Source organism: Micromys minutus, assembly GCF_963924665.1.
Source record: "Micromys minutus genome assembly, chromosome: 3".
Lineage (NCBI taxonomy): Eukaryota > Metazoa > Chordata > Mammalia > Rodentia > Muridae > Micromys > Micromys minutus.
In genome coordinates this window covers 28,220,878-28,241,284 of record NC_137972.1, presented here as the reverse complement: position 1 = coordinate 28,241,284, position 20,407 = coordinate 28,220,878, and the positions used below count along the sequence as shown (strand labels likewise).

General features: G+C 51.1%; 1 protein-coding gene across 12 annotated transcripts in view; it reads right to left on the bottom strand.

The window, feature by feature from the left end:
• Window positions 1-15,917, bottom strand: part of RET (ret proto-oncogene) — a gene marked incomplete at its 3' end in the record, with an annotated part of 39,073 nt that extends 23,156 nt beyond the window's left edge. For 8 of the 12 annotated variants that reach the window (XM_080914541.1, XM_080914545.1, XM_080914546.1 and 5 more), the window contains exons 1-3: window positions 15,701-15,917; window positions 3,185-3,448; window positions 939-1,226 (exon numbers count right to left, since the gene is read on the bottom strand). In XM_080914541.1, coding sequence (XP_080770667.1) covers window positions 939-1,226; window positions 3,185-3,448; window positions 15,701-15,773 — 625 coding nt within the window. In that variant the 5' untranslated portion in view covers window positions 15,774-15,917. The remainder of the gene's footprint in view (window positions 1-938; window positions 1,227-3,184; window positions 3,449-15,700) is intronic. The other 4 variants (XM_080914547.1, XM_080914550.1, XM_080914551.1 and 1 more) reach the window with 2 other exon arrangements.
• Window positions 15,918-20,407: the final 4,490 nt, after the last annotated feature.

Here is a 20,407-nt window from a genome sequence, read left to right as displayed (position 1 = left end):
CTCCGTAACTCGAAAAACACAGATTCTAGATGTTTGGGATATGACTGACACTCAGCAGTTATTTCTGGATATGAGACTTGCATTCCTGCTGTATACTTCTGGGGGCTGTGACCTGAGCCTGGTCTCTTAGAGCCTTCATTTCTTCTACAGCAAACAAGAAGTCAAAGGGCGCAGGTCCACTTGGCTAAAAGGGCTCCCCAGAAAGGTCGGCTGTGCTTGCTGACACTAGCAGAACCCTTGGAACTGGGTTTAACACTCCCATCTCTAGCTTAGAAAAATCTACCTGGTCTTTTTAAGAGCGTGCCAGCAAGCTCCCAGATTCTCACACCAATTCCAGTCTCATGTCAGCCCCTCCTCCCTATCAGGAGTCTGTCCCGGGGATCTTTCAGTCTCCCTAAAGCTTACCACATACCACCATGACCCCAAACTGCACCTAACACGGGAGTCCAATTAAGCCGTTTTAGACGTAAGTGGAGATTTCTCATACCCTGTCTTCCATAGCTTCCCATGCTCCAGAGAAAGGAACCCTGAGATTTTCCCTGACATAACCAGCCTGCCCCTGTTCTCCTCTGCTCCTCCAGTGGCTAACTGCATTCCAACCACAAATGCTCCCACTTTAGCACCTTCTGGGGCCAGGGCCATTTGGCACCACCCTGCTTGGCATAGCAGCCCCTGCCTCTCTGTTCTCCTGGCCTCTCAGCTCCTCATTCCTTCCAGGAAGCATCCAGTCAGGCAAGAGAAGGCAAGACACCGTTTGATTGTTCACAGTTCTATCCTAATGTCCTTCAACAGTATTTGGCTGGTGACAAGACATTCAAGAGATACTTCTAGAATACTACACAGTGGCAAAAGGAGCATGTGGCTCACCCTAAGGGCTTATAGCACCATGCCTCCTGTGCAACAGGACAAAGGAATAGCCCCTTGAGGCTGGAACTCACCTTCTATGAGACTGTAATTCACAATGATGTTGGGACAAAGGAACTGCACAGGTAACATTCGGAACTGGTAGAAGGTGCCAGGAGGCCTGTTCTCCCTGATGCGGAAGGACACACCTGTCTCCGGGATGCAGAGGTCCTGGGCTTTGAAGGAGCTACAATTTGGGAAGGTGTCGTTGATGAAGGAGAAGTACACACGGGCACAGCCTGGCCAATGGCATTCTCCCTCTCTCTGGGCTGTGGACCCCAGGAAGACCTGGAGGAAGATGGTGAGCAAGGGGAAGCCACCATCTGCAGGAAGAGAAGAAGAGAGCCCCCTTTCAGGTAAGGAATGAAGAAGAGATGCAGGAATTCCAGTGTTCAGTGTAGTCCGCGGGCATCAGCTGATACCTCCCCATCTCCAATGTAGGGTGCTGAGGCCTGGCAATCTGCCTCTTTTGTCTTTCAGGTTTCTGCTCAAATGGTCCCCCCTTGAAAGAAGTGCCCAAGCCCTGCCTGAGGCTAAAGTTCCCAGGTCCCTCCAGGTGGGTGGCTTCTTAGTGTAGGCTCCTGTGGGCCTCTGCAAAATGGACACCCTGCCCACCAATCACCGAGTGCCTTGCACAGACTTCATCAACACTCAGAGGAAGAGTTTTCAGTTAAGTTCTACCACTGGGGCAACATAGATCACTTTAGTGAGTCTCGCCTTGGAGGAGGCAGGCATCTCCCTGGGCCTCCACCTTAGGCCTGGCAGGTGGCTAGAAGGTTCCGTTTGCTTTCCTGTAGCCTGTGTTACATTGTTACAATGGCCCCACTGTGGTCGTTATTCTGTGAACAAACTCTCCACACTGCTGTGTGCTTCTTTCCTGACTGGACAAGGTAGTGCTGTAAAGTGAGTGGTATCAGTCTTCAGGGAGCTGCAGGTTTACAGCACACCCCACCCTGGCTTCTACTGAAGGACTCTCATTCTTCAGTTTCCCACCCTGGTTCAAGAAGGAGACAGAAGAAATGAAGGTGTTTGAAAACCAAGGAGGATGCAGAATTCTTCAAGCTGTCCAGACCCATGGTTCTCAACCTTCCCGAATACAGTCCCTCACCTTGTGGTGACTCCCAATCATGAAACCATTTCCTTGCTACTTCCTAACTCTAGGACTGCTACTGTTGCTACTGTTGTGAATTATAATGTAAATATTTGCTACGTATCCTATGGGGTCTCAACCTACAGGTCTCGAATCACTGATCTAGATTATGTTGGCGGGGAACTCCTCACCACGAGCATCCTCCCATCTTATTATCCTGCCTGCTGTGGTGGTTTGAATAGGCTCGGCCCAGGGAGTGGCACTATTAGGAGGTGTGGCCCTGTTGAAGGAAGTGTGTCACTGTGGGGTTGGGCTTTGAGACTCTCCTCCTAGTTGCCCAAAAGCCAGTCTGTCTCCTGTTTGCCTTTGGGACCGAGGTATATATAACTCTCAGCTCCCTCTCTAGTATCGTGCCTGCCTGGACACTGCTATGCCAAAACCTTGATGACAATGAACCGAACCTCTGAACTTGTAAGCCAGCCCCAATTAAATGCTCTCCTTTATAAGAGTTCCCTTGGTCATGGTGCCTCTTTACACCAACGGACGGAAATGCTAACTTAGAGGCTGCTCTGGTCAGAGAGGTCAGTTATTCTACGCACACTGCTGATGTAGTTAATTCTGTATCTATAGTAATCTACCCTGCCTCTTAAAGATGTGTGAGGCCATGCCTTAGAGGCAGACCTGGGAGCTGTAAGCTACCAGGTGCATAGCCTCACCATCCCATGTCACCCAAGCCCCTCAGATCACCAGGGCTAACGTCTTTTGTGGCCTTGACTACAGCTCCAGTCTTAGCTTTGGGTACCCCAGCCAGACTGTTGCAGATGGGGAGACATGATTCCTACGACCTGGTACCCTTCAGCAAGTTCCAGGTCATCAACTAAATTACTGCCCCCCAGGGGAGTTTCTACAACTTGTACACTTTGATCACCACACTAGAAAATAGACTCCGCTCCACACAGAGAGGGTGCCAATTCATGTGCATGGTTCTCCTAACTCCTAATAGCTTCAGGAGGTAAATAGTATCCCCCAAATCATGTGGGTCCCTCTTTAACTGGACACAAAGCAGCTGCCTTTACCCCTATCCTTACATCCTTGGCCACAGCAGCTATCCTTAGCCTCAGACTGGCAGTCGAGATGAGAAGGACTAGGCCAAGGTGGGAGTGGGGATGGGGTGCCAGGCTGTTCTCTTACTGCGGATGCTGAGCTGTTCCCAGGAACTGTGGTCCAGGCTCTGGTTGAGGTAGAGAAGGCCAGTGTCCTTGTCAATGTGGATCCAGTCATTCTCATGCAGACGAGTGCGGTACACACCATAGAGGTGCTGGCCCAGGCGGAAGCTCGGCACTTCTCCAGGGGCATCCCGTAGGGCATGGACGTAGAGCAGAGGTGTGCCAGCTGGCTGGTCCACATACAGCCTCTCCCAGTAAGCATCCCTTGAGAAGTAGAGGCCCAGTGGGGCTGTGGGAGACGTGAGGATGTGAGTGGGGGTGGGAGAAACAGCTTCTTCATGGACCCACCCCCTCCAAAAAATCTAAAATTCTAATTCTAGCAAGAATTTTTTTACCTCTAGTTCAGAGACCATAAACATAACTAAACATAATTGCATTAACATTAAACATTAAAGCAAAGAAAGGAGAGGAAACGGGGGAGAAAGTACAAACTAGTTGCAAAATTAGTCTCTGTTACCCAAGTGCAAGTGTAACATGCCCCAGCACCATACATGATCCAGGAGTTCAGTGACTGTTTCCCAGCACATCACCTGGTACAGGAGGACGTTTCAAAGACATGAGATACTGCCAGACTATCAGGCCAGGCAGCAGTTCTCAGAAACGAAAGAGCACTGTCTGAGGAAGCAACTGTTCTTTATCAAAATCTGCTCTCCTATATGACCCAGCAAGTCCACTCCATTTATCCTGCAGAAGCAAAACCACCCGTCCATCAAGTAGCCGGGTCTTAAATGGCAAACTACTCATGGCAACCAAGAGCTCGAAACAGATATCCCTCGGTGGGTATTCAGGTAGGCAAACTGGCACACCCATGCCAGAATCCTGTGGCAGCAATCACTAGTTAAGAAAATGCTCTACCATCTTGTCTACAGCCTGATCTTACGGAGACATTTTCTCAGTCTAGGTTCCCTCCTCTCTGATGACTAGAGTAGCTTGTTCAAACTGACAAATCTAGCTAGTATGGTATCAGAGCATCTTTCCATTTAAGTCAAGGGTGAATGTTGTGTGACGTGCATCCCATATTCTGTGGCCATCCATAGGCAGTAGAGCTGCATCCAGCTTTGGCTGTTAATGTGTCATGCGGCTTTAAATGGATGTGTAAGTCTTCTCTGGGACAATACTGAGAGATGAAACTTCTGGATCCTATGGGAAGTCTGTAATGTGGAAGGGCCCAGCACCATGCAGGGGCCACTCCTGTGCTGGTGGTTCTGGGTTCTAAAGAAAAAGCAGGATGAGCAAGTCATCAGGAGCAACCCAGTAAGCAGTGCCTCTTCACAGCCTCTGCATCAGATGCTGCCTCTGGGTTCCTGTACTGACTTCCTACAATCAATCAATGGTGAAGAAGAAACTATTATGTAGATGTCTACACCAAATAAAATGCTTGCCTCTCCCCAACTTGCTTTTGGTCATGGTGTTTCATCATAGCAATAGTAAGTCCTTACTAGGACAAATGTCCTTTGCAAAATTCAACCAAGGGGGTGGAGACATGGCTCAGCAGTCAAGAGTCCATTCTTGTCTGGCCCCTAGTCACAGCAACAAGAAAATAACAGACCCACGCTGTTTCTGAATCACTTGACGAGAGCCACAGATGGAGGCCAGTGAGGTTTTTCTAGAAAGTATGGGCAGTGTCAGCCACAAGAGGGGTAGCCTGCCCTGGAGAGCAGAGAGGGACGGAAGAAGATGATAAGTTCAGGAAAGAGAGAGCTGGAAGATACAGATGCCAACAAGAAGTCTAGCTTCTCAGGACTAAGAGATAACCTCAGAACGACTGTCAGAAATGATAGCTTGTGGACTCCAGGTAAGACCATGGACGAAGTCTAGGGTGACTGATAGAATCAGGGCATTGGCTTGGACTAGGGTTATACATCCTTTGTCTCGACACCCAAGGAGACTAAGCCTTTCCTCTTCATGGGGTTGTTGAGAGCAAAATCTAGTTGGTTAACATGAAGGTCTAAGGACAATGACCATTGCCTGCTGTCATTTCCATCCACACACCTGAATCCCCCTTGTCTACCGCCACCCTCAGCACCATAACCACCATCAACAATCCTAAGCATCGCTTCCATCTTCCCTACAAGTATTAGCATCACCTCTATAACACACACACAGAGGTGCAGCTTTAAGTCTGGACCCCCTTCCCAACTAGTTTAGAGCAGAGGACTCAGTATATGGTTATCTCCTTTGTCTTGGTGGGCCTCCAGAGTTGGGTGGTTGGTAGCCTGCAAGAGCAGCTGGACAGAAGACACATGGTGTGGAGGTGGAGCTGCTCCTGGTGCCGCAGGACATCACCTCTCACAATACTGTTAGTATTACTCCCAGTGCTCAGCCCTTAGGGTGGCACATCATCGTACAGTTCTCTGCTTTGGGTTGGGCGAAGAATCTACTACACAGCTGAGGTTAGGGATGAATCGCTGTTCTCTACGAAGTGATGGGGGCTTTTTCTTCAAGGAGCATGGGCACCAAGCTTTACCCAGAATGCACTGCAGCTACCACCTGCATTTCCATGCCCACCCAGACCAGCTGCAGTAGCTTCACTGACATGAAGAACGCCCCCGCCCAAATGTGATTTCCCAGCTGCCACTGACTTAATCTTGGGTCTTGCTGGCAGTTCCTTCCGGCTTCTATACAAAGGAAACTGCCAATTAGGTTAGAACTAACTTCTTTCTTAGGGCAAGGCCTGGCCACCCAAGTGGCCCATGGATTGAGCATGTGAGTGACCAGGCCCCCTTGGCTCTAGGGCTCTCTCTAGAGCTTTATAGCCCTGGGTAGCTAGCTATTGTTGCTGCAATTGGGCTAAGGCCCTAGCAGATTTGACCCCGCTGACTCTGGACAGTGCAGCTGTTCCCCACATAACCAACAGAGCACCATGACGCAGAACACACCCACTTGCTGAGTGACCACCCCATGTACCTCAAGCTCTTTTTTAACACTGCATCCCAACGTCCTTTGTGCCACCTTTCATGTTCACCAATGGGATTTCTATAGTGCCGTTTTAAGCACATCAAAACACTTAATGGATGTTGGGATCCCTGTCTTACTGAGCAGTAAACCAAGACAGCGGATGGCCCCAGGCCACACAGAGTGATTTAGGACTCAGTCAGAGTCTGGCCCAGGCTCCTTTGTTCAGTGACAGCTGTTCATATAGTGCTTGTGAGAAACCAGGTCACAGAGTTCCAGGGACCAAGTTCCATCCACTTATGTGCCTGCAATACCAGGCTGAAAATGCCACGGCGGAGATTCGGCTATGTTTCCCCAGTTTCCTCTCAAAAATACTGATGCCCCTGAAAGTTTCTTTGGCATTTTATAAACTGGCTCTTTAATATTTCAGTGAGATGGAGTCTGGGCAGGAGTCCCAAAACAAAGTGAGGGTTTAGGAAGGTGAGGCCAGGTGGAATTTGCTTGGGGTGCTATTCCACCAGGGGTTCTGGCATGAAACAGACACCAAAAAACAGAACCCAATGTTAAGCTCTCATGAGCCCAACTCACTGGACACAAGAGAATTGAGTATCACAGAGTCCTCCCTCTTGCACCCACAAAGTCCCGGTACCAAATATGCCAGACAGTGGAGCCTATAGTGAGATATAGAGCCCTTCCTGCTTCTCTGTGGGTATAGGGGGACAGCTCCTATGGTAGATCTGCTCTGGGTGAGGGGGGATGCTGGGAAGTCAGCTGGAAGTTCTGTGTGTTTTCATCAAACCCTGAGGTATTGCAGCAGGAGGAAGGAGACCACTCCAGTCTCTGGGACAGAAGCAGCCAGTGTCTTCTTGGGATGAAGGCTAGTGTTGTGTGTCAACATGACTCAAGCTGGAGTCATCAGAGAGGAAGGACCCTCACTTTAGGAAATACCTTCATGAAATCCAGCCCGAAGAACATTTTCTTAATAAGTGATCAATGGGGGAGTGCCCAGACAACTGTGGGTGGTGCCATCCCTAGGCTGACTGTCCTGGGTTCTATAAGAAAGCAGGCTGAGCAAGTCAGGGGAAATCAAGCCAGTAAGCAGCACCCTCCATGGCTCCTGCCTCTAGGTTCCAGCCCCGCTTGGGTTCCTGTCCTGACTTCTTCCAGCGATGGACTAGGATATGGAAGTGTAAGCCAGATAAACCTTTCTCCATGACTTGCCTTTTGGTCATGTTTCACCAAAGCGATAGAAACACTAACAAAGACAGAGTGGCAGATAGAGACATCCTGAGTATCTGCTCTGGAGAAGAGTGAATGGCTAGGAGCTAGGAACCTCACCGGAGCTGTTTCTGATTCCACGGGGACCCAGAGCCAAACACACTGGAATCCCGGGGTCCCTGACATGGCAGAGCACACCAGCACGGGAGAGGCTCATCACTCATTCCTGGACCTTGGACCTTGTTCTCTCAGGTTGCGAACGCTGAGTGGAAATGAAGGGAGGCCGCTGCCTCCGCACAGATTGTCTTCCCTGCAGCGCAGCTCGGGCCGGCAGCATGACATCACAGTAGCAATTACCGTAATCAACTTACACCAATCTGCCCAGTTATTTTTAGTCTAGATAGAGGCAGAGCGAGAGGGCAGCCCTGACTTCCAGGGCTGCCAGTTTCCTTGTTGGGTGTGGGATGGGTCATTGGTTTCCAGCATCTTCCTCTTTGACAGGGAGGTTCTAGAACATCTGCTTCTCCTGCACTATCTGTGATGTCTTTGTTTCTGGAACATGTGTGATCAATGTGACACATGCATGAGTCTCATTGTCCTGCAAAAATGCAGACACTTAAGTGTTCAGTGGGGGCTCAAGGTCCATCCCTGTTAGAACACCAGTGTCTTCTCAACAGGCTTCTCTTAAGTGACTGGTGTTCCTGGATGAAGTAACCTCTAAGCCATGCCTGATGAGAACTCAAAGGCACTCAATTAAAAATGACTAAAAGTGTTCAGCCCTGAGAAGACATTTATACTGTGATCTCCATGGTCCATGGAAGACAATGCAAGGGGGAACAGTAAGAATGAAAGATCTAGAAGAAAGGGAGAAGGGCCCAGAGGTGTTATCCTCACAGCCTGACATAGTTATTGCAAACATGACTTTACTGCAGCTGCTCATGACCACACCGGGGCTGCACAAGCCCATATGACGTCAGCAGCCAACGATGGAGCAAGTTCCTAGCCCTCCCTGTTGAGTAATTATTGGCTACTGATAGGTTCTCAGAGAGGGAAAGTTCATGTGGTTAAGTCCACAGGTTCCAATAGATAATTCTAAACCCAGAAGGTCCTGGTTAAAAATCCGTGCATCAGAAGAACAAAACAAAAAGACAAGAACATAGGAAAGGGACCTGTGGAGTGTTGTGGTAGCAGGGGTGGGTGGTGAAAAGAGAGGATGGATAGTAAACAGAATGCAGTAATACATGCATGCATGGTCAATGAGAAATGTAACACAAACAATAGTCAAAGGCTCTTGACCAATAATACAGCCGACCAATGACTGTGTAAACAGAAGCTTGTCTAGTCTTTGTCACTAATCTTTAGGGGAAACTCAAACCAGAACCACGATGAAATACCACTTCAAGCCCACTGGGAAGGCTAGGCTGCAAAAACAACAACAGGAACCAGTAAGTTCTGGAGAGGATGTGGGTGAAGAGGTTTGCACACAGTTGCTGAACTGGACCTGCCTCTGGGAAAGAGCAGACCAACAACTGCTCACAGAACAAACAGCAATGCCTTAAACATCTTCCCCCCTGGGAAAACTGAAAACAAGCCTTGAACAACAGCAGTCAGAGGACATGCCTGGAAACATTGTTTACAATAGACAAAACACCTCCGGATCAAGAGAAATGGATACATAAATGTGGCGAAGCCAAACAAACAGAGTATTACTCACTCTTAAAGAACGGCACACTGATGTGAGCTACAACTACAAGCAAGATAAACTCTAGGCAGAACTACCACGCAGATTGTACTATTTACATAAAATGCCCAGAACAAGCAAATCTAAAGAGGGAAGCAAGGACAGGGAGAATGGGAAACATGAGCTTAATGGGTCAGTGGGGCATGTGTCCTGTGTGGACAAGGAGCATGTGATGGACTAGAGATGCCTCCTGGACACCTTGGGGTAGCGTAAGTGTTACTATACTCTTCTATTAAAAAAGTTACCCGTATGCTATGTCCATTTCATTTAAAAAGGTTTTAAAAAGACAACTGTAATAATCGGTCATGTCCCTCACACCCACAGGTGTTGGGCCCAGCATAGAGCTCTGAAGCACCACTTAGGAAAATGGGCAGAGACACCCACATGGAAAACCTAAGAAACAGGGTCAGGGCTGGTTAGGTTAGTTTTGTTCGTCAGTTTGGCACACGCTATAGTTATATCTAGGAAGGGAAAAATTCAGCTGAGAAAATGTCTCCATCACCTTGTCCTATAGGCAAGTAGGTGAGGGAATTTTCTTGACTGATGTGAGAAGCCAATTCCACTTTGTGTGGGGTCACCCCTAGAGATACAGACCTGGCTTGTATGTTTTAAAAAAGCAAGATGAGCCACAGAAAGCAAGGCAGTAAGCAGCGTTCTTCCATGGTCTCTGCTTCAGTTCCTGCCTTGACTTCCCTTCCCAATAAACTGTAAGCTTTTAAGATAAACCCCTTCTTCACCATATTGCTTTTAGTCATGGTGTTTCTTATAACAAAAGAAACCAAACTAAAAAGGGCCCAAAGCCCAGAGACCCATCACCCCCAGATTGTATACAGGCATACCCCAGAAGTACATGTCCCCACACCTACTCTGAACTCAGTCTACCGTGTTTTGAAATGGGGGCTCTCTGGTGTGATTGTGACCTTAGCAACACAGGCGAAGTGACACAAGCCCTCCCAAGCCTGGCTCCACAAAGCTCTCTTGGTGCACATAGCCAGGTGCACAGACCCAGGGGTCCAGCTTCTCATGGGAGAGGCCACTTCTGAATGAGGAGGACAGGTCAGCTGGCACATAGGTAGAGTACCCATGTTAAGCCACAGAAATGTGTCTGGTATCATTTGCCCAGAAGTGTAGACACAGCCCAGTGTGTCCAGGGAAGAAAACATTGAACTGTACCTCACTCCAGACTTCCTAAGGCTCCGTGAACCTGTTGGAGCCATCTTTTTGCAAAGGTGATGACCCCCAGATGACCACCTATGCTGAGTCACAAGCCATGGAAAGCACTCACAGAGGCAAAAACCATCCCCAAGGGCTAAGCACAGGAAACCTGTCTAGCCTGGGAAGAGGGTGGCTGCTTGGATGGCTGGTGGGCTGAGTAGATTCGGGACTTCCACGATGCTGCAGATGCCCCCAGGTAAGGAAAGAGGAACATGAAGGAAAAGCGGAGAAGACAAAGCCCCCAGGACACCCAGCCCCCACCTTTTTAAGTCACACTGGCGAACTGTCCAAGGAGTTCAGCCAATTTCTACCATTCACTGTCCCATAGTGCATACTTCCCAGAACCTTCTGGTTTCTTAAGGTTCAAGATAGTAAAACTTCTCTTCTTCCTCCCTGGAATGCAAATGTGAAAGCATTCAGGAGCACCAGGGAGTGGAACAGTTGCAGTGGACACTGTCCAGCATCCCTTGACTCCTGAACACCATCCAGCATATCTCTCTTCTCCTGCTCTAGGGCCACACTGTCCCTCGGTGACAGCCCCTCAGTGACAGCCCTGAAGAACAGACTCCAGCACTCCATGTCACAGAGGAGGAAAGACCTGGGACCACAAAGAGCCCCCCCCCCCCCCCCCCGCAGCCAGCTCCTGAGTCTGGAAGAAGAGGCTCCATCTACTAAGACCCGGGCCACTGGGCCATTGGCACCTCTTGCTGCAAAGCCCTCTGGGTACCAGTGACACCAAGGAGAGGAGGCTCCACTGAACGCTCACCAGGCAGGCACACACCTGCTCAGGTGAACAGTTAACCTGCCCTAGCATCTGGGCTGTTCTGCTTAAGTGGAGGCAAAAGCAAACAGAAGTGTTTGCTTGTGGCTGGCCACCTGCTCTCTTCAGAGCTCAGGTGGTACAGTCTCAATGGCAGCTCTCAAAGTCTCATCAGCCATCTTCTAAGGGGCATCTGAGTGCCCGGGAAAGAGCTGACAGACCACAACTGCACCCTGCCGCCTCCTCTCACCGTACCTGACTAGGTCAGAGCTTCACAGTAGATGGCTCAGGGGTCTACTGGTGCGACAGACCTTTCAGGGCCACTCCATGGCTGCAGAGGACAGGAAGGTGGATGATGGGGGAGGCAACAGCTGGGCAAACAGGGAGGAAGAAGGTGAAGTCCACAAGAGCTCTTCAGGATCCTGCAACCTGTCAGAAAAGGATCTGTGTTGTCTGAGAGGAGTTGGAGCCCTGGTGCAGGAGACATGGCCTCTTCTGATTCCTAGGACACAAAGCCCTGGATGCTTTTAGAATGGGGACAACCTGGGGCCATCTGTTCCAACTCCACAGCTTCTTAGGGTCAAACACCCCATACCAGAGGGTACAGCGGACATTCCTCACAGACCAGAGAGACAGCCTCACCCCCCCCACTGACATCACTTCCTTTGTAGTCCATGCCCAGGGCTCTCTGCCAGGCTTCCCATTCCTTCACCTTGTCTTGCTGCCAGCCGCTCTAGTCTAACAGAATCAGACCCCCATCTCTCTTCCCCTCCCTCTCTTTTCATAACTACTAGGTGTGTCTTTTGCTGTTAGTTCCTCCTTGCGAAGCAACACTCAAGGCTCTTTTTGATTAGTACCATCAGGTCATTCGTACAGAAAAATAATGGGGGAGGAGGGAAAAGAGGAAAGCACTGCTGATGGAAGAGACCAGCAGCCAGGCAAGCACCAGCCTTACCCCAGAAGAGCCCCGCCCCCCAACACACCCCTCCATAGTACACTTACGGCCACTCATCCAGAAGCAAAGAATTACAGAGCCAGTACAGGCTGCACTCCTAGCCAGCTCTGCCCTTGTTCCCTGGGCACGCAGTGGGTGTTTTCCTTTATCACTCTTTCCCAGTGCCCTAGGGAAGTGGATTCCATCTGGATGAGGGCACATGGTTGTGCCTCTCCCCTAGCACATGGCACCATGATGAAGGCAGGCACCAGCCAGGCGCCTCAGCAGGCCCAGTGCAAAGGATAATGCTTGGGTGTCTTCTCCCCACCAGCCTTCTGACTATATACAAATACAACTTCTTACAATGCCTCGAGCACACAGGTTCCCTCTCTGACAAGAGCCAGGCCTAGTGTTCCTTCCCAGTCCAGGAGACTCCCAGGGTCAGCAAGGACAAAAACAGCTCATTGAGAATTCTGTTCAGACCCACAGAGGCTCGGGCCTCATGTCTGTGGCCAGAATGTTACATGTTACATGTCACTCCTAGATCTGGTCCAGCCTTTCTCCAGAGCATCTGTTGTCATACATGAGTGACCTGCTGTGGTGTGACAAGCAGAGAACACTGTCCTCTCCCAGGTCCTTCTTCATCTCTACTCCTGGTACCAAGATCACTGACTTTGCTAAGGACAAGAGACCTGGACCTGGGGGAGTCCTTAGCATACCAAGAGCTCCAGAATCTACAGATTTGGAGAACCTCAGTTTGTTCACCTGTAAAATGGGAAAAGACCACAAACCTTAGAGGGTTATCAACAGTATGGCCAGGGTAGCTGCTGCTGGTGTTAACAGGGAAGGGGATCAGCAGTCTTTCGCCAGGAAAAGATCCCAAGGGAGGCAGCAGCTTCCAGCTACCCTTTCCTTTCCTATCTCAGGCTCCATTTCAACAGGCACTATAATTTTTAATTCGTTTTCTCCTCCCCTGGCTAAAAGGCCATTAACACCCCATTAGGTGAATACATCCCATTTTCCTCACACCACCAAGGAAACAGTCATTTACTTAGCCCATTCCTAAAGCAATTCTGCAAAATAAAGGCACTCTAGTGATTGGGCTCTGTCACTTCCCCACTTGCTGTCTGCCCTCAGGCTCCACCCTCAGAAGTCCCTGGAAGACCCAGCTCTGAGAATGGGCTTAGCAGCTTGGGGGAAGAAACAAAGAAGGGCCCAGGTTAGCCTAGAGAACCAGGTCAAATTTCCAGGATCCCCTGAGCTCAGTAAGGAAAGGGAGGAAGGAAGAACAGTGGGAAAGCTGTGGGGCTCAGGCTCCAGGTACATGTCCACCAATTAGGGATCCCTTACTCTTAGTAGACCAATTATGGATCTACTGTCCAGAAAGGGCCCCTCTGTGATGTGGTGACAGATGCCAATCTCACTGAGAATTCTGCTCAGAACCACAGAGGCTCGGGCCTTGTGTCTGTGGGCAGTCAAGAAGTCAAGATGTCAAGTCTAGATGCCAAGAGAAGAAGATGAGGGGAACGTCTTGACAGATAGTTGATGGGGGCGGGGCAAGGTGCCCTGGGACACATAGGGGAGAGAGAGACCAAGATACTGTGATTAAGTATCCTCATGCACACAGTCAAGTTGTGTGTGCACTGAGCAGTGAACAGCCCAGAATATGTTAACAACGTACTGAAGGAGTTTATCATGCCTAGTTCCAGAATACGGGGCCCGACAGTAATGGGAATATGAGTGTGACAAGGCTGTGCACATGTAGTCTGAGAAGGAGGGCGAGAAGAGAGTTAGGCCCTTCTTCCCCACAGGTTTCCTGAGCATGGGTTCTCGAGAAAGAACAGAAGCATGTACTGATAACTTGAAATGAGGTCATGGTGAGTCTCGTGAACAAGGCCCCCGTAGGTCTAGAGACCCCCTCAAAACCCACTCAAAACTGTGGGCAACAACTAGAACACTGAATCCACTAGAGGGCACTGGAGGCCACGCTGCTCGCAATCCTACTGAGGAACCGCGCCCGAGCTCTCTAGTGGCAGTCTGGAGCAGATCAATGGATGTCACAATTACTGCTCCAGAGTCCAGGTTAGAGGACTTCTCCAGAACCCCAATTATTTCTTCCTGGGTATGAGGCCGCTGCTCCCCTCTATGTACCTCTATCACGGTTTCCTGGCCATCCTGGTTTAAGACGGGGCTCATAGTCCCTGGATTCTATAAGCTGTCTGTGGACACCCGATTATGAGCCAGAGGTTTCACACAGAAATCTCCTTCTATGCCTGCCAAGTGCCACAGGCCAGACCCCTGAGATGGGCCCCTTCAACTGCTGGGGACCTCACTAAATTCGGGGCAAGGTGGGTTGGGGAAAGTTGCTCAGCACATGTTCTTAGTTCACTCCTGACTTCTTACCTGCATCTGTGAAGTTTAAGCCCCACGACACAGGACAGGTACACAGTTCCGTTCTGTATTTTGTTACATGGCCTTGGGGCCTATGACCCCCTGTAGCACTGTGTCCCATAGCACCTTAAGACCCAGGAAGAGACACTTCAGTTTATTTATTTTTTCCTCAGAACCGGTAAAGTCTTCATCCTATCCCTTCTCCGAAAGTCTCTACAGTACTAGGAGGCCCAAGAAGGCAGCCCTGGGCTGGTCAGTAAACCCAGTCTTCCCAAAACTCTGAGCTAGAGGCCAGGTGAGCATGGCCTTTTCCCGTTTCCAAAGGTTGCAAAGAAAGAAAGCCCTTTGTAAGGGATGAGAGCGGGGTGGCCCGGGCTCAGTTCCGCTATCAGAGGGAAACTTGTTACATGTATTTTCCAGAAGAAACCAAATTAGGGTGGGTTGAAAGGACAGTAAAATGTGCAGCCAAGGGGTCAATATCCTGTATCCTTAGGGTGCATTTGGTCAGGGTATAGGAGTGAGGGCAGTGAATTGCTTCTGAAAGGCCACACCTAATGAGGGGCTCCTATGTGCGCATGATGTTGGCAGCACATCATCACACTGGACTCCCAAGTGGCCGGGCCCAAAGCGCTGGGTCAGCCTTGGCCCCTATTACGCCTCCAAAAGCCACTCTTTTCAGGTGCTCCAGCCGAATAGCGAGTGGCACATGACTCTCAGCTATGGGGCAGGGCTCATACCATGTGGTACTCTCTCGGGCAAAGACACGCCGGAACAAACACAGGCTTTTAGGTTTTTAAAGACCAGGGCGGCAAAAACACAAGAGAAAAATAACCTTTACTAAAGATTGCCTCAGTACCCTTGAGCGAGAAGAGCGGAGCTACAGTAAGTGCGGGAATGAAAAACGCGAAAAGAGAACCTGGGCACAGCAGTCTCCAAGAGCTGGCTCAAGTCGTGGGCTTCCAGGGCTGCCTACCCAGTCCGCCCGCAGCTGCTGCCCAAAGACCACAAGATCTGTCCGCTTCGCCCGGGCACACAGCGGCGGCTGGAGACGCGACCAGCCTGGGATGCGCAGCTGCGGCTTTGGCGACTACGCTGCCCGGCCCGCGGCCCGCACCGACCCGAGGCGAGCCGAGCCCCGCCCAGCCGGCGGCCCGAGCGAAGCAGCTAGCCGCGGCGACCCGGTTCCCAGACCCGGAGGCCGGCCAGCCGCGCAGCCCGCCGGTGCCAGCCAATGTAAGCGCGCTAATGCGCGCGTCAGCTCCCTGGCTCGGTGCGCAGCGCTAACTTCTCCCCGGCCCCTACGGTCCCTGCCGCCCGTAGGACTCACCTTCTCCCAGCAGCGGCAGCAGCAAAAACAGCTTCAGCCCCAGCCCTGCGGCGCCGGACGTCGCTTTCTCCATCGCCCGTGCGCGCGAGGGCCGCGGTTGAGGAGCGGGCGGGTGTCGGCGGTGGGGTGCGGCACTCAGCCGGGCCTCCCCATGCCAGCCTGGGCGCAGCGGGCACTGCGGGCGCGTTGCGTCCGGGCGCGACTCCCAGGTGCGGACTCGGAGCCCCTCTCCACTGCTGCGTGCACGGTTCCAGTTGCGGTACTGATGAGAGACCTGTGCTGCCTGCGCCCCTAGAGCGTACTGGGGCAGGGCAGGGCGCAGAGGGAGGGGCAGCGAGAGGGGCGGGACCAGGGATGAGGGTGTGTGTGGAGGGGCGGGGCTCAGGTACAGCGAGGGGCAAGGTGGGGTGGCACCCTACTACTGCGGGAACACCGATTTCCTCTCGGGATGAGGGCGGGTCGGAGCTGGGTGCGTGTGGGTTATGGTGCGGGTGCTGGTCTACTAAAGGTAACCTGGATCCATGATCATTTGCTGGCACAACCACTTTCTCACCCCGTGCGCCCTGCTTGTTGTTTTTGTTAGTCCCTTCCTGCTGCCCAGAAAGCAACACAGAAGGTTCAGCGTCTGGGCCAACTGGTTACCTATACTCGCAAAGAGATCTAGAGACTAGAATGGTGCTCCTCTAGTCCCTGGACACTGAGAGCATCCTCCGCCATTTATCAGGGGGGCGCGAGTGAGAAGTGCCTTTGGAGCCTGCAGCCTCTTCTGGGGTTAGAGGCAGGAAGAGGGGAGGAGCCCTGGCCAAGAGAAAGGACAGAGAGCCTGCTTCCAGTGTACAATATATCCTGTGGTGAAGAGGGTTAGGGATCCTGTTGGGCTTGTTTGTGATCCCCAGGATGGGTACAACCAATAGGACCAAGGCACTGGCTAATTGCACACCTTTCAAAGAGACATCTACTATGGTCTGGTGCAGTGCTGGGAACTGTATGCATGCTCTTATCACACTAAACAGAAGAACTCTTAGGATGTGAACTGACTGATAGGGCAGCGGCTACAGGGGTGTGTTGGGAAGGATGAAAACAGAAGTTTGCCAGAAGTATCCAACAGCTCCCCCCCCCAATTATGCTAAATATTACCCTTGATATGGGAGCCTCTAGGCAGGAAATGGAAGGTCGGATGCAGGCTCTAGATGCCTGTAGGGAAAACCCAGCTCTCCCTACTCCCAGCTGCCTGGCTTCAACTAATAGTGGAAGGAAAGAAAAACAGATGCCTGTAGGACCTTGGAGTGAACAAACAGGTCTCGGAACCTGAGCCTGGGGAGGGTCTCAGCTGCTCCTCTCCTTCAGTGTGCACAGCCCCACCCTCCTGCCTGGCTGAGCTCGGGGCTGCATAAGCAATCTGTACATCACTCTGCAGATATGAAGTCAAAGTGAGGTCACCCTTACAGGCAAGAGCAGAAGCTGCCAAGACATAGGCTGACTTGGGGCCAGGCCAGCTAAGATCTTATTCGGAGCCTGCCTGCTGATCGGTGGGTATCCAGACCACCAGCCTCCCAGCCTAGAAGAGGCACCGTGAGATCACTGGCCTTGGGTTTATGGGGCTGGAATTAGTCACAAGGTGCTAACACACCGGATCCTTGGAGTCATCACTTGGGCTTGTGCCCAGGGAAGGGACCTGGATAGGAAGGTGAAAGGGAGGTACTTTCTGGGCTACAAACAGGTTCCTGTGGCTGTTTTCCAATAGAATGCAGAGAGAAAAGAAGCTTGGTCCATTCTTTTCAACCAACCTCACTCTCACCTCCTTCACTGACACTGGGGATGAACTCTGGCCATTTTAAAGACCCAGGCAAGAATACACTCCCGTACGTTCCTCAAGCCTCCACAGCCTTGAGCGTCCAGAGAGCAACGTGAAGACATTTCTCTCTCCTCAGAAGATCTTGAGTGGACTCTTATGTGAGCCCCTAAACACACACATGGATGTGTGCATGCACGCACCTATGTTTAGATACACGGACACCTTCATACTTGAGAGCATAGTTTACCCTCCCGTGTGCATGCCCAGGGAGCTGAACAGAGATTGCAGCAGCTAGATCAGAGGGAAGCCCTGGACCAGCTGACATTAAGGACCACATGGAAGGTCCAAACTTAGCTCTACCTGGGCCAAGAAATTAACTCAGTTTTCAGAATCTGAGCACAGTAGGAGACAGTTTCCTCTAGGGAGGTGGAAATGATGGTTATCTCCCTGTCCCTAGAGCGAGTTTGAGACCAGGCTCAAAGGTCTGTGAGGCACCTAGGAAGCCCCACTCTTTGCTCCTATCTTCTCTGGGGAAGGGGGGAGTCTGCATGAGGCTCTACTTTTCTTTTCTTTGTGACTCTTCCTAATCTACTTTGAGCCTCAGTTTCCCCAGCTGTCAACATCTTCTTCCCAGAGAGAAGACTTACTCTTTTTAAAGGGAGTACATATGTGTATGAAACTCAGTGTCAGCACTAAGTACTCACTCAGTAAAGTCATCTAGTTTCCCCGGACCTTGACCTTGACTTAACCCTGCCCCCACTGAAGGTCACAAGTGCTCTGGCACCTGGAGTCGGGGCTAGCCTGATAGGAACTAAGTTTCACCCACAGAGATACTCTGTTTGTCTTTCTTTCTTCCTTTCTTTTTTTCTTAAAAAAAAAAAAAAGATGTTGGAGATTGAACCCAGATTCTCAAGCATGCTATGCAACTGTCCTACCACCAGGCCACTACCCGTACTTGTTCTAAAAAGAAAAATCTCCCCAAGAGGTTGTGGTGCTGCTTTGGAGTGACATAACTTGTGTTTCGAGCTTGGCACCCGTGCAACTCAACCCCTCCCAGCCTGTTGTGTCCTTCGCCCAACGGAAGCTGACTTTTGGGCATGGGGAACTGAGAGATGGGTAGGTAAGCAGCTCCCATACTGTCCTTGTAGAAAGTGGGAGGTCATACATGGCTTCTGAATATATGACACCTACCTGGAGCCCCCTGAGTCTGGCCTCAAAACACAACCCAAGGACTAGAGGGTGGGGGCCAGGTTCAGCATGGACAGAGATCCCTGTTGGCATAGGCTTGCTTCAGTAGAAAAGAGCTCCATCTGGATGGGAGACTGGGTGAGGAGCTCTAGGAAAATCGTGGCATTAGGGATAGCGACAGCCAGAGGTATCAAGAAAGTTCAAGGCGTGGCCCTTGGGGTCTTCAAAGAGGTGCTGTAAGCCCAGAGTACATCTCAGGCTGGGAAGCAACTGGGAAGCCCTGGAAGGGTCGGTCCCTCAGGGTGACGTGGTGGTCCCTGTGCAGGCAGTGTGACACATTAGTTGGGAGATGCTGTGACCCCGTGGGGGGTACTACTCATCACTCTCTCCCCATTGCACTCTGCTACCCCAGTGGGGTGTTGAGGGTGTAGGGGTGGGCCTATTGCCCCCTGTCTGTTGTTGGCTGACCTCCAGGGAGCTGCAGGAAGAAAAGCATGCCCAACAGCTACCTCTGAGGATACCACAGTTGAGGCAAGTAGGTGCATCACCTCATCAAATATGCTAAATAATGAAGATATTCACAGGCTGCCTGGCTTGGGCTGGCAGAGTATCTTCAAAGGATGTATGGCCTCTGGAGATCCTGCCTGGCCGCCCACTTTGGCAACCACTGAAGATTCTTGGGGATGGGATTTCACTCTGTCTGGGAGAAGACATTCCTCTTGTACCTTCTAGGAGCCTGACCCAAGGTCTGAGCCCCAACCTCATGGAGGCAAGCAGCAGGGGCAGACTTATGTATCTGAGGCTGGGGACAGGGCAGACTCCCTTAACATGACTGACATCTCCAATTCCTTCCCCAGAATTTCACATGCTCCTCCTGTGTGGTTCTCCTCCCCCCACCCCCGTCGTCTCCCTTCCCCTAGGGCAATCCCATCCTGGTCTTTTCACCTAACCTAAGTCAACACAGGTTGACTCCATCGTTCAATATCTTCCAGAGGGTTCTTCCTTAACACCTGTCTACAGTATTATTTTGAGCTTAAGTATCCTAAATGAATGGGCTCAGTGGAGAGTAGGTGCTTTTCTTTATCTTTTAGGCTCTTCTCTGTCTCAAGTCTGGGGTCTCCTGGGAAGCAGTTCCTTCTCTCCACGATGCCTGAGAGAGAGCCCACAGTCAGGGCCCACTACAGTCCCTGTGAGTAGTTCTTGTTATTAATACTATGCCCATTGGCTATAGAAATAAAAAGCCAAAGACATCAGAAGCTATTGCCGAAGTAGCTTGTGAAGCCCGGTGGCTGTTCCTCCCTTGTGCCTTCTTTCCCTCTGTTCCGGGTTTCCCACCCACCCAGGTAAGAGCCCACTGAGTCAAACACAAACCTGGCATGTCAAACTTAGTGCTTGTCCTCCACCCCCTTGGGTTGGCCATAGGTTCCAAGCTTTTGACCCACAGGTGTGCTGGAAAGAAAAAGCCCCAGGACCCCAGAGCCCACCCCTTACCTGAGTTTCAAGAGTGGCAGGTGGATTTGTGACTGTACCTACCTGAGCTATGGGGCATCTGCTCATTCCGCATCTTGGTGGAGGGCATAGCTGACCGTTAAGGAGGCTTCGGGCTTGACCGCACCTCCATGCATCTTCTGGAGCTGTGGAGAAAGCTTTCTGGCTCCCAAGCCAGCCATGGAGAGGGCAGTAAGCATAGCTGGCAAGTCCAGCAGCAACGGCCAGAATGCCTT